The sequence below is a fragment of the Neovison vison genome, chromosome 9 (assembly GCF_020171115.1).
Source record: "Neovison vison isolate M4711 chromosome 9, ASM_NN_V1, whole genome shotgun sequence".
NCBI lineage: Eukaryota > Metazoa > Chordata > Mammalia > Carnivora > Mustelidae > Neogale > Neogale vison.
Window position 1 is genome coordinate 77,435,524 of NC_058099.1, and position 14,518 is coordinate 77,450,041.

The 14,518-nt window shown below is 36.2% G+C and overlaps 1 protein-coding gene across 2 annotated transcripts in view; it reads left to right on the top strand.

The window, feature by feature from the left end:
* UBQLN1 (ubiquilin 1) overlaps positions 1-12,586 on the top strand; it is a 53,179-nt gene extending 40,593 nt beyond the window's left edge. The window contains exons 7-11 of one of the 2 annotated variants that reach the window (XM_044265811.1): positions 3,519-3,661; positions 6,925-7,008; positions 8,257-8,372; positions 8,601-8,772; positions 10,591-12,586. In XM_044265811.1, the coding sequence (XP_044121746.1) occupies positions 3,519-3,661; positions 6,925-7,008; positions 8,257-8,372; positions 8,601-8,772; positions 10,591-10,743 (668 nt within the window). In that variant the 3' untranslated portion in view covers positions 10,744-12,586. The remainder of the gene's footprint in view (positions 1-3,518; positions 3,662-6,924; positions 7,009-8,256; positions 8,373-8,600; positions 8,773-10,590) is intronic. The other variant, XM_044265812.1, reaches the window with a different exon arrangement.
* Positions 12,587-14,518: the final 1,932 nt, after the last annotated feature.

Genomic DNA, 14,518 nt, shown 5'->3' on the forward strand with positions numbered 1-14,518 from the left:
GGATTCTGTTACATTCTTCTTTGCTTTAAATATGTCATTGCAGATTAATCACTTCCAATTGAAGGTTAGGTGGTAGGACCTCAATTACAAAATTAAATGACTTTTGAAATATGGAAATTTCCTTTGCACTTGTATTGAGGTCCAAAGAATGCTGCTGGAACAGTAATATGAACTTAAAAAAACAATCTGTAAATTCATGGCAATGGAGATCTCATTTTAACTTTTGACAGCAAGAGTATGTATAAAGCACCTTGATATTGTCATTTAAACAATTTCTGTTATTGTCAAAATTACTTTACCACAGTATGAGTTCCACAAGTTTGCATGCTGTTTGCCTTATAATTATGGGTAGAATTCATTGGGAAACATAATCAAGTTTCTAGCAAAAGATAATTTTGAGAGTCATCTGGTGTTTGGTAATGCTGATTAGGTGGTTCAGAATTTCAGTCTTAGCCTTTAGCTAAAAAAATTTTGAAGTAAAACCTTACATCTTACAAAACAAAAACTAATTCTGCTAAGCCATCAAACTGCTGCCGTGTGGTTGGACAGGTCAGGATATTTCAGACAAAAATCTGTGGAATTGACTATGGCAAAGTTCACAAGAGTGAAATGGTGTTCTCTATTGATACTCCTGCTCGTTGAATAATGTGATAGTTCAAAATATTTTCCGGACTACCTGCTGGTGAATAAGACAATGAATAGCCATAGTTTTTAAATACCTTATTTTTAAAATAAGCTTTCTATATTCAGCTAATCCTCCACATATGTTTTCATCATCATCATATCAACCTGATTTTTATCATAAAATCAACCTGATTTTATAAATAAAACATTTTAATATAAATAAAATATTATATTTAAAAATAATACATAAATATCTATTATATATAATTTATAAATATAAAATAATAATATATAAATAAAAATTTATATAAATATAAAATCCATTTAAAATCATAAAATCAACCTGATTTTATTTCACGTTGCATTGAATTATTTTCTGGACTTTGAAAGTAGTTTTGCCTGTAATTCTATGCAGACTGTTTATAAAGTCTGATTTTTCAGACACTTTAAACTTGGCATTGACTTCTCAAACAAGAACTGAGCAGAAACATCTGTCAGCTCATTAAAAACAAAGGAATACCACTCAGAATAACTTGCATTGTTTTTAAATTGAATATTGATGCTGTGAGTCTAATGTCCTTAACTCTTGAGAAACTGTTCTCCTTGAAAGGGTAATGGACTTAAACGGGTTTATTTCTCTGGACACATTCATATTTGGCTGCTGCAATCAAGATTTCATTAAGCATGCCAATTAATCACCACTAATACACCGCTTTCCTTTTTGGCTAACAAGCCACTTGGAAACTTAACTGGTTGTAGGCTTATTTTCATATTTTATTTTTGTAAAGAAATCTGGCTATGATGAGGTGGCTGCATTTTAAATTTCGTATTTTCCTGACTGTTGCTTGCCTCTGAGTTGGGCATAGTGCAATGAATGCTTAGTCTGGCAATGTTGAAGTATATTGTATTCTTTCATTGTCATTGCATAAAAATACAGTGCTTTGCCATCTCATTGATAAAATAATCCATGCTCCATTGTGCCTTAAAAGCACAATATTTGTAGTCCAACTTTATCTTTTTCTTCTTGTTCTTATGAGACTAGTATGTTACTAGTAGTTAAAAAAAGAAAATAACAACATGCTACAGCAATAGTGTGGTGCACTGAGCAGCGTTCTGGGTCTGCAGCAGTCATCAAGGGCTGTGCACAGCCTCTGTTGGACTACTCAGCCATGGTGGTACACAAGCAGCCATTGACAGTGAACACCTGCGTGTTACTGTATTCCAAGAAAAAAGATTTTTTTTAAGATTTTATTTATTTATTTGACAGAGATCACAAGCAGGCAGAGAGGCAGGCAGAGAGAGACCGGGGGAAGCAGGCCTCCTGCTGAGCAGAGAGCCCAACGTGGGGCTTGACCCCAGGACCCTGAGATCATGACCTCGGCGGAAGGCAGAGGCTTAACCCACTGAACCACCCAAGCGCCCCTCCAAGAAGATGTTATTTATGGACACTGAAGTTTGATTGCATATAGTTTTCACATTTCACAGAATAATTTTGTATCTTTAACCATTCAAAGGTGTAAAAGCATTTTTACCTTGTGGGTTGTACAGAAGCAGGTCATGGGCCATATTTGCTCTGCAGGTTGTGTTTATCAACACTTGTGTTAGAATATTCATAGAGTTCAGGATGTAGAAAATAACCCAATTGAAACAACTTGAGGAAATAGGAAAAAAAGACCGATTACCAAAAAACCCCCAGCAGAATTATAATAAGTTAGAAAAATAAGTAGGAAGTGTCAATGTTTTAAGCCTGATAAAATTACGCTGGATGGAATGAGAGCAGAAGGGAAATGAAAAAACTAATGAGTTAAGTTTGCATATAATGAGTTTGAGAATATATTTGAGGTTGAGTATATGTAGTCAGCAAGTGAAAATCTGGTTATGTGTTGAGCAAATGAGTTTTCAGAGAACGTTGAATTTGCATAAATTTAACTATAGCTCTTAGCAAAAAAAAGAAAAAAAGGAAAGAAAAAAGTAACAAGCACTTTTGCACCTTAAGTTGTTTAATTGTCACAACCTGTCCTTTGCACTAGATAGTACTTAACTCCATTTGACTGGGAAAACTGGAAGGGTGAAGAGGCCAAAAAACTAGCCCAAGTTTACATAGTTAGATTAGGTTTGAACCCAGGTAACTCTAGTCACTGTTCTTAGTCTCTGCTCTGAAATGTTAAATGTGCCTGCTGTTTTGGTGAGTGAGTGTCAGTAATGAGTGAAAGTGGGATGGAGGCTACATCTGGTTTCCTGGGTATGAGAGGGCTTACGTTCTTTAAATAGGAGCATATCAAATGCTGGATGTGATTCTTCTGCAGTCCTAGAGGAGATATTGGCCCAGACTTACTCTCTGTATGAGATTTTTCTTTATTTTCTTTTTTTTTTAATATTTTGTTTTTGACAGAGAGAGACACAGCGAGAGAGGGAACACAAGCTGGGGGGTGTGGGAGAGGGAGAAACAGGCCTCCCGCTGAGCAGGGAGCCCGAAGCAGGGCTTGATCCCAGGACCCTGAGATCCTGACCTGAGTTGAAGGCACACGCTTAACAGCTGAGCCACCCAGGCGCCCCTGGGATTTTTCATAGTAATTTCAACCATATCTAATTTTTGCTTCTTAAATTGACTTTAGAACCTAGTATAAGTTTTAGATGTGATTTTATTGTAAATGTATCCAGAATGTTTAACATCATAAACCCTTCTTTACTGTTATATGTTGAGTGTGTAGTTGTGGAGATCTTAGTTTTAAAATTCTTTCTTGGTTCAATTGATTAGTAATATGTTTGCTCATCTGCAGTTACTAAAATTACATATGGTATATATTGTATTTTAAAGCTTTCACTTTTGTTTATGGGTCTTTCCCTTGATACAGTGTCTTTTTTTTTTTTTTTTTTTTTTAACAAACTTCCAGCTAGTATGTTCAACACACCAGGAATGCAGAGCTTGTTGCAACAAATAACTGAAAACCCACAACTTATGCAAAACATGTTGTCTGCCCCTTACATGAGAAGCATGATGCAGTCACTAAGTCAGAACCCTGACCTTGCTGCACAGGTGAGTTTGTAATTATATTAAAAAGGACTGTGCAGTGTGAATTGAAATAGCCTAATCAAATAAATGTGATTTTGGCACATTTGGGTTGTGTTGTGTTACATACTACAAAACTAGGTAAACTGCATTTCCAATATCTTTTACATTTTGTTTCTTTGCAGTAGACTAATTCTTCATATATAATTAGAACATTTTCTTCTCTGCTATTTATTGGCTAGAAAGAAGTGTAGGTTTACTCTGTATCTATGTATGTTGATTTAGGAGATGGATATAAAGTTTTGGATTACTTTCCCTTTGGAAGATATGTTCTTTATTGAAATGTAAATCTTGAAAGTGATTAAGTGCTGTGGTAATACATTTCTTGGAATACTTGTGTTTATTAGATCATATAGATTCTGCGTAATGGTCATGTTCAAGATAGCAGTTATAAAATATCCTGAAATCATTTTTTAAAGGCAGAGGGAGATTTGTGGGAACAGTGTTCTCATTCTTTCCATTATAGATCACCCCTCAAAGTTAGTATAATGGTATTTTATTAATTTATTTATTTTCTTAATTGTTTTGAAGAGACCGTAACTAAGGGAATTAGTGGATCTCAACCCTGGCTGAACATATAGGATCTCTTTGGGAATTTTAAAGTTAAAACAAAACAAAACAAAACAAAAACTCTCTGTCCTGAGAGATTTTGGTGTAATTACATCTCATTTCCCCTATCCCTGAAGTTCCCTGGGCAATTCAGATGTTCCCCTAGGTTAAGAACAGCTGGGCTTGAAAAACCTTGGAGAATATTAAATAACCTTGATCACCTGTAGTTTATTTAAATTTGCTGGATATTAAAAATGGCTTCTATAAAATATAAGGGATAATAAATATTTTCCTTTATAGTGTATTCTCATTTCCAACATTCTAAAAGCTTTTAAAGTTAATTACTTTTCTTTATGTCAACAAAATATTTTTTATTTTCTGAAGTCTGGAACCATTCAAATATATAGCAGATATCTTTGTGTTATAATCCTCAGCAGTAACTTCTGCCCTCTTAATATTTGTGGAATTGGAAACAAAGAACAAGTTTTTAGGTGAATTTGTGTATATTTTTGTTTTATTCATATAAAAATTAGTATTAAATGCTCCACTTACTGTGATCATAGCACTTTTGTTTTAAATAAATGGAAAATATGTTGAGTGATGGTATTTGTATGTTTTGAAATGTCTGTTTGATTAATTAGCACTGAATGTGCATCTTATTTTAAAATTTTGACTTTACAAGCAGAGAAGGTCAACTGTCCTATGGTTTCACTTATTTGTGGAGTATAAGAAATAACACGGAGGAGTTGCATGTTTTATAACTGCTATAACATGGGGAGATGGAGAGGAGAAGGTAGTTGAGGGAAATTGGAGGGGGGAGATGAACCATGAGAGACTATGGACTCTGAAAAACAATCTAAGGGTTTTGAAGGGGTAGGGGGTGGGAAGCTGGGTCAGCCTCGTGGTGGGTACTATGGAGGGCATGTATTGCATGGAGCACTGGGTGTGGTACATAAACAATGAATTCTGGTACACTGAAAAGAAATTTAAAAAATAAAAAATTAAAATTTTTTTGACTTTACACTGAAAAATAAAATTAAAAAATATAAATAAAAATTTTGACTTTAATAAGTACATTCTCAGCCATTTAATTAAATTAACAACATTATAAAGTGACTTGAGCACTTCGACATTTTATTTTTTCACTCTAAAGCAAAATGTTAACAAAGAAGGCTATATGTGGATGTCTTTTATTGTAGGCAATTTAGAAATTTTTACAACATACTCTGGTTATCAGCAGATTAAAGTCTTTAGGTTTTCTGTTCTGATTTTGATTTTTAGAAACTCAAAAAAGTCTGAATATATAAACCATATTGTTGTATAGTCAGGTAAGTTAGGAGAAATACCTGAAATGAGATAATACTTTTCTGAGAATGAATGAATCAGTTTAAGATGCCATGCTGTCTCAAATGACATGAATCCTGAAAGATAAATGTGGTAACTTTATTAATCTGTTCATAATAAAAAATACTTTACTGGAGCCAATAAAGAAGCAGGTTTGTTGATCTCAAGTTGGTATTATTTCATGTACTGTGAATTTATTGGTCACTTGGAAACAAATATGGTATATTCACAACACACTGACTTCCTCCTACTTTCATTATTTTGTTGGAATTAACTAAATAATTCACTTTGCAACAATAGACAAAGGAGGGAGAGTGAATTCTTTTTATTTCTAGTGTGTACATGTAATTAATTGCTCTCAAATATGGTTAACTTCTTGAGGGCAAGGGTCATTTTACTTTACCCTCCAGACTTTGGACTGGTAAATAGGTGATCAGTAAATCATTGTCATTTGCCTTTTCGCTCCTTCTGGGGAAAGTGATAAAATTTTCATCTTTTTCAAAGCTTTGAGAATTAGTTTCTGGTTATGCTGATCATGTATCATAATCTTGTTTTCAGATATTAACATTAATATTGACCCTGACTTTAATTCTTAACACCTGTGTGAATGTTCGGAGGCATGCCAGTTTTCTTATCTCTGGTGGTAGTGAGGTGAAATCCAGAGGCTAATCTTGGTGTTCTCAAATGGATTTACATCTTTCAGGTCTTAACACATTTTAATACTCTCCCCAGAGATCCTTTGGTGCTAGTCCTGGGTGGATTTTCACCTAGCAGCTCCATTTCTCTGTCAGGTGGTTGCTGTTCTGGTTATTTTTCTGGACCGAACACTAGCTGTTTTGCAGTAGGCAGGCAGATAGATAGAGTGGTTCCAGATCTGGATTTTTCTCTGTGCTTGCCACTTGTGTGTTGAGGTGTCTGAGCAAGCCATGTATCGTTTCATGTATTGATGCTTATGTTTATTCTGTCAGTGTAGCAGCCAATGTATCCTCCTGAATGCCAGTTACCCCCTTTTTTCTTTTAAGGGCAAATACTCACCTTTGCTCAAGGAAAATCCTAAGAAAATGATTGTTTTTATTTTTTAGGATATTGCATGTCATTATCATAATCATCATTCTCATTGAGAGAGAAGATGCCTCATTTTGTTTTTTGTTTTTGTTTTTTTTTCCCCTGGAGATCCCTCTTGTGGACAGTATCTTCCCTTCTCCCCTTTTATTCATGTTCTACCTTCCTCCTTTTAAGTGCCAGGTTAGGCACTTGGGGAAGATAGACTGTTAAACAAGGTACATTACTTGTTTCAGATATTTCCAGTTAAAATTGTTTGAACACTTGCCCCATAGATGATGCTGAATAATCCCCTATTTGCTGGAAATCCTCAGCTTCAAGAACAAATGAGACAACAGCTCCCAACTTTCCTCCAACAAGTGAGTAAGAAAAGATGCTAGCTATCTTCGGTAATGATTTGCTTGAAAAAGTTTGATAATAAACATTTTCCTTACTCTTCTCTGGCTGATAGCAAACCATAGAAGTTAGTTTGATAATGCTGTCAATTTGCAGAGAATTCAGCTTGATCTTAACTAAGCCCCGTTTCACTGCTGACCTTTTGCTTATATTTCTTAAACATAAATTCTGAGGAAAGGACCATTTTGTTTTTGCTTTTTAGGATTTAGGATTTTGAATGCTTCGTTAATACCATAAACCATTTCCTTTCACTTAACTAACTTTGAAGTGCTTCATTGTGTCATGTTATGCTTTATGGTTTAACTAATCTCGAGTAATAGGAAGGAGCTACCCTGTTCTGCTTTACAGGTTTGGTTCGTTGTAATGCTTTAATTCCTACAAATTAATGGAATGTCTCTTTTTTGAGGGGTAGATCTCATTTCCTCAGACTCGGAATTAGCACAATTAAAATTGTCAGTGTTGTCCTACATGGAAGGTTTTATTATTAAAAAAAAAAAAAACACAACAACACCAACTTGAGATTAGAATAGTATTTTATTATTTAAAAAGACAAAAGTCAGTTTTGGTGTTTTGAAACTGGTAGTTCTAGGCCTTTTAAATATTATACGAATGATTCTTGGGCTTGTAAACCATTATCCAAGGTTAGTTATTGTCCTTGACATATTATAATGATGTTAATGTTAGCCAATCTTTTTTGGTCAGTCACGTGGTGTCTATTTGGAAGTAGTGAGGCTGAACTCAGGATACACGTATTAACTTCAAATTTGGAACTATTGTTTTAGAGTGTATTTTACTGGTAAAATTGTTTAATCGGCAACAGATAACGTTTGGTCGGGAGGAATATGTGGCTTTTACCATATGTAACCACGTTACATAAATTGTGCAGTTGGAGGTTGTCTCTTAGAAATAACACTTCTGTCTTCTGTTGGAGAATGGGAGCAGTTGTGGCTTTCACAGTAGCACCTGATTGTCTTTCACTATGAAAAGTGGCTTTGCTGATGGACTTGGGAGGAGGTCAGTTAATGATTTGCACACTAGGTTTGCTGTCAAGGAGGAGGTGCTTGTGTTTATCTGGGGAAAGAAATTCTGGATTACCAGTGTCTGGGAGTAAGGTTTTAGGTTTTCTCCAGAAACATAGCAAAGAAACATTTAAATTGTACTTTCACTGATTTTAATTCCCTTGTTAACCACCTGTTCTCTTTCTTCCTTAGATGCAGAATCCTGATACATTATCGGCGATGTCAAATCCTAGAGCGATGCAGGCCTTGTTACAGATTCAGCAGGGTTTACAGACATTAGCAACGGAAGCTCCCGGCCTGATCCCAGGGTAGGCTTATTTGGGGATGACTATGAAAATGCAACTTCTCTTTTAAATGTCATTCTGCCTATTTTATTCAGATTGTTTTCAAAACTGAGTTTTCAAAATTAAAAATGTTCATTTTAAGAAGATAACAGCTAATGCTATGTTAAAATGTTAACTGATTTATCATCAGGGGCCTGGTCTGGCCTCCTGTTGCAGGAGCTTAGGTTTATTAACCAATTCATGCTTCCTTAGGTTTACTCCTGGCCTAGGGGCGTTAGGAAGCACTGGAGGCTCTTCAGGAAGCAACGGTTCTAACTCTGCACCTAGTGAAACCCCGAGTCCCACGACGACGGGAACCACTGAGCCGGGACACCAGCAGTTTATCCAACAAATGCTGCAGGCTCTTGCTGGAGTAAATCCTCAGGTGAAGACTTTTCTGCTCACATGTTGTATTTCTTGTTGGAAATTTAGAAATTTCCACAAACAACCAAAAAAAGAAAGAAGGAAAGAAAGAGGCAGTCCTTCAGGGTTTAGAGTATAATGAAAAGCACAATCTTAAACAACAGGCATAACAAAAATTATAGACTTCGGTGTACTATTAGACACTGAAGGAAACAGTTGTAAGGGAAGAAATGTTACAATTTTGCCTTTTGGAAGTTGCCTTTTAAAATGCATTTTTTTAGAGCCCCTCTTTGGATATTATTTGAAATGCATTGTATTTCATAAAAGTTTGTTAAGGAGAAATAGAAACTTGATTATCCCAAATACCTCCTGAACAGCTATAACTACAGTTCTCTCTAGTTCTTGTATTTTATTTATTTGTTTACTTATTTACTTTTTAAAGATTTTATTTATTTACTTGAGACACAGAGAATGAGAGAGAGAGAGACCATGAGAAGGGGAGGGTCAGAGGGAGAAGCAGACTCCCCATGGAGCAGGGAGCCTGACGTGGGACTCGATCCCGGGACCCCAGGACCATGACCTGAGCCGAAGGCAGTCACTTAACAACTAAGGCACCCAGGTGCCCCTGGACCTTGTGTTTTGGCTTAAAGAAAAAATCCTGTCTCTCCCTGCCCACTACTACTTCCTGTGGTAGCTTGTGTTACATATATAAACCTCACAAAAATGTGGACTTCTAATAATGTTCTTACAGCTGGAAACATTTATTAGCTTTACTAAGAATCTGCCATTGTATGAGGATGATAGCCTGTCAAACCTGTTATGGTAGATTGCCCCTGTAATTCTGCATGGCAAAAAATAGAACATGCTTTCTGATTTTAAGTCTTATTAAATATAATAAACAGGGCAGGGTTTTATCCTGTACAAGTATTTATAGTCCCAGTACTAATACAGCTTCTGAATCAAAATAATATTCATAGAATTAATAAGAAAAAAAGATTTTAGGTACTGGACAGAATTGTTATGTAATTTGAACAGTGTACAGGCCTCCTTATTTTCAGATTGGCCAGGATTGATTGAACATTTATGTATTTTTGTCTTCTCTTCATTTCTGAAGAAAGATTTGAGGTGGCTGAATTGTCAGGAGTATATTCTGTGGGTCTGGAACTCTCTTGGAGACATGACTGGCCAGTGCAGAAATTGAATGCACATTAGAATTTTGTACATGAGAACTCTGCTTTTATATTTACCCAATTGGTCAATAACTACAAAATAAATCATTAGTTCTGAACTACTTGCATATATACTTTTAGGTTTCCTGCATTTTCACCAGCTTCTTAAATATATCTGATGTAACGGATGGGGTTTATTTTGTGATTTTTCTCAAAAATTTTATTTCTTAATTTTTGAGAGGAAGAGTGCTTGTGTAAGTGGTGGGGAGGGTTAGAGGTGGATGGGGAGAAAGCATCTCAAGTGGACTCCCCGGTGTCTGGACTTGATCTCATGACCCCGAGATCGTGACCTGAGCAGAAATCAAGAGTCAGATGCTGAACTGACTGGGCCACCCAGTGATCACCCCAAAAGATTTTTTTTTAAAGCAGAGTTTTGTGTTCTGTGTGACAGGACTAAGCATAAATTAGACTATTTAAAATAACAAAATTAAATGCTAATAGGCTTTTAAGTATGTTGACTGTGTTTCAAGAGAGGCCAGTGTTTTTATAGCTTAGTAGACCAGCATATTTGTAAAAGAGCATTTAAAACCTTTTAGAGGTTATCTAGGTGTGACACAGACTGATTTTCCTTAGAGTTTTGGTTAGTGGTTTTTTTTTTCTTCCTTTAACAGCTACAGAATCCAGAAGTCCGATTTCAGCAACAACTGGAACAGCTCAGTGCAATGGGATTTTTGAACCGTGAAGCAAACTTGCAGGCGCTCATAGCAACAGGAGGTGATATCAATGCTGCTATTGAAAGGTTACTGGGCTCGCAGCCATCATAGCAGCATTTATGTATCTTGAAAAAATGTAATTTATTTTTGATAACGGCTCTTAAAATCTTTAAAATACCCGCTTTATTTCATTTTGACTCTTGGAATTCTGTGCTGTTATAAACAAACCCAATATGATACATTTTAAGGTGGAGTGCAGTAAGATGTGTGGGTTTCTCTGTGTTTCTTTTCTTTTTTTTTTTTTTTTAAACAGTGGGAATCAATGCTTTTTCATTTAAGGCTACTGCATGCATCAAACACTTCTGCATTTATTGTAATTTTTAAAAAAACATCACCTTTTATAGTTGGGTGAACAGATTTTTGTCCTGCATCTGTCCAATTTATTTGCTTTTTAAACATTAGCCTATGGTAGTAATTTATGTAGAATAAAAGCATTAAAAAGAAGCAAATCATTTGCGCTCTATAATTTGTGGTACAATACTGCTTATTGTGACTTTGGCATGTATTTTTGCAGACAAAACGCTGTAAGATTTATACTACTGACAGTTCTTGCTTTATTTGTATACAATGTAGTATGCACAGTTGGGATTGCATTTCTAGAAACAAACTGCAGTAGATTATCTGAGTAAAGCACCTGTAACCAAAAAAGTGAAGATAAGGAAATACTTGAAAGCTGAGTATTTCCTGATTGTGTAGAATCTTACAGCATCTTTGACAAACATCTCTCAGCAAAAGTGCCAGTAGTCAGGTTTGTTGAAAATAGAATAGAAAAGCTGATTCTGGTTATCTCTCTAAGGACATTTAATTGTACAGACCACATAATGTTACACTGTCTCAACATTCACAGATTGACTGTAAATTACCTTCATCCGTGTGCAGACTGAAGGAGCACTGTAGTATAACCCAAAAGTGCATTTGCCTAGGACTTCTCAGCTTCTCCCATAGGTAGTTCAACAGGCATTACAATTTGTAATTGAAATGTTGCTTTCACTGAAAGTGTTTTGATGTTTCAGTTATTTTTAATTGCCATATAAAAATAGAACTATCTTCTGGGTTTATCAGTTTTCTCATGCACAGGCAATACATGAATTTAAAATGATTTGTGAGCCACTTGTTTCTGAAGTGTTTGGTAGTTCTATTAAGAAATAGTTAAATATTGTGCTTTTCAGAGCCTCAGAGAAGGGGAACTGGGGGCGGGGGGTGGGGATCTCTCCTGGATTGGGCCAGCCTAAATAATACTGGCAACCAAGATTCTGTTAGGATTTCTGTGCATATAGTATAGTAAAGAGGTATCATTCAGGGGTGAAAAACAAAGAGCCGTTTTAACAATGTTGAGTACATTTGGCTGTTCTGCAGCCTTTTCTTCCCTCCCCAAAGAAGTTCTGTTTGCTTAACTCTCAAACTGTTGGGGTGTGGTACATTCCTTTAGGACCAATTAAAACACAACTTTGGGGTCAGTGATATACTTGGCTGACTCTGGTTCAGTATTCTCTTAGGTCGTTATATTCTCTCATGTACAGTTACAGGAAATTAAAATGTTAAAGTAACCTAAAATGAGTTCAGACCAATAAAATCAAGGGAAATACAGGTTGAATTCCATTACTTCTGTAAGTTGCTTGCTATTAAAAAAGGTCAAGAGGCCAGGTTGCCCACCAGCCCGTGCACTGTTCTGACACTTTCCCCAGCAGGAAAACATGAGCGATGGTCAAGGTGGAGGCATGACTAGTGGAGGTTGTTAAGGATGATATTCATGTGTCTTTGCTCTCTCTGCCTTATGCCTCAGTCTGGTTCAAAAACTTTTGTACTGGCAAATGGTGGTTTACAGTGTGGGATAGTGTCATAACCAATTTGACAATTTATTAATCACAAAATAACAATAAATCTCTAGCTTTTACACTTGGTTTGTCTTGCCTTTTTTGTAGAAAGAAAAGGATGTCTTCAGTTTACTTTCTCTTTTCATGTCCTTTGAAGACCACTGGAGTTGATTTACCCCAGATTTTATCACACTTCAGATAATTCTTTATCAGTTTTTAAGTTTCCCCAATTAAGATCTGTATATGCACTGTATCGTGTATTAAAAAGATAACCAACTGGGATGTCAGCTGACCTGAGCTCTGTTTGATGTTTTTGGTACCTGACTTGTTATTTGACTTTGAGTAAAGACATGATTTCTCGTTAACATGGCTGGCAAGACCTTTCAGCGCACTGGATTGAGTGGTCTCTTGAGTACCTTCCAGCTACTGTAGTGGTACTATTTTGTTGTTGTTGTTGTTTGAGTCTAGTATGTTTATCTTACATCTAAATACCTTCTTAGGAGTCCAAAATACTTAAAATTCTCAAAAGTATTGGAAAGACACTTAAAATACTATAGGCTTAAATTGTTCTCATATTGTATTATTTATTACAAATTGAATCAAGAATGGAGTGGTGAAAATAAAATTTCAGGATTTTATTTCCCAAGTGGAAGATCTGTGATAACTAAGCAATGTGTAGTGAATATTGAGCACAATCTTATTAAATGACAGCTGGCCTCTGGGCGTGTTCAGAATTGGAGTTGCAGACTTGGTTTAAATATACTAATGAAAGGAGTCTTTTGTTTGGGGACACATTATTTCTGTGTTAATTTAGTAGGCAAATTACAACAAAATGAGGTGGGTAAAAATGTCACCAACTGTAGGAGACGTTAAGCTTGGCTCCGTGTGTGTGCGCCTATGCAAAACAAAAGATTGTGTGATTAAGGCAGGGAAACACTATATATTCTTCTTTCTTTTTTAGAGATTGACATTAAACATGTTAACCAAGAAGCCCTGCATTAAAGAAATCTGTTTAGAGTTGTCTAATCCAGCCTTCCCCTGTGTTCCACCATCCTTTTTACCGAACTGCTCCTCAGGGTGGTGCTGTATGAACACATCTTGGGCAGACTGGCCTCAGCAAGCCCCCACCTCTCTGGTAGTGCACACAGGCCTCTTTAACCTATAATTTCATCTGTTGTCCTTGGTTATAGAAGGCTGGTCGTGCCTCCTGGGCTCAGATCTGAAGTCTTCCTAAACTTTGCGAACCTGTAATTAATTTACTCTGAAATCCCTTAGCCTTTACTGTCAGCTGCTGCATCTGTCCCTGTCCGTCGCCTTACAGCTCTGGGTTTGGGGTGTGTTTCTTACAACATTTTGGGGTTGCTTGGGTTTTTTTTTCCCTGACCTGAAATATTCTTGGTAGTTACTTAAGTAACATTAAATATTCTTCCTTGACTTCTTTGTATCATTCCTCTAATGGACCACAGGCAGCCATTGCCTCAGAAAGGTAACACTTAATGAACATCTGTTAGGCTTAAGGATCTTTCCTAGTTCATACGGGGTTTACATAGTAGAATGTAGGAAGACAGTAATAAGCAAAGCAGACCCATAGCCTGGGTAGGTAGTACAGATGGCTTTGGTGAAAAATTAAGCAGAGTATGGAGGCTAGTTCAGGAAGAAGGTGTTTTTATTTTATGTAGGCTAGTCCAAGAAGGATTTGTTGACATGGGGACATTTAAATAGAGACTTGAGGATTATCTGTGAGGGTGAGTAACTTTTCAGGAAGAAAGACAATTATTGAAAAGGGCCAGTAGTGGGAGGAGTCTGATTGCTTATAGAACACAGGGAGTTCAGTGTGACCGAACAAGGTGAGCTAGGGAGAAAGTTTTAGTTAGGGAATATGATGGGAGGGATGGGGGCAGGGGAGCGGCCTCAGATATGGAGGACTTCATTACCTCAGTTTTTGTGTCCTATCCCCAGAGTTTTAAATTTACTAGATTTGGAGGACAATTTGCATTTGTAACAAGTTCCTA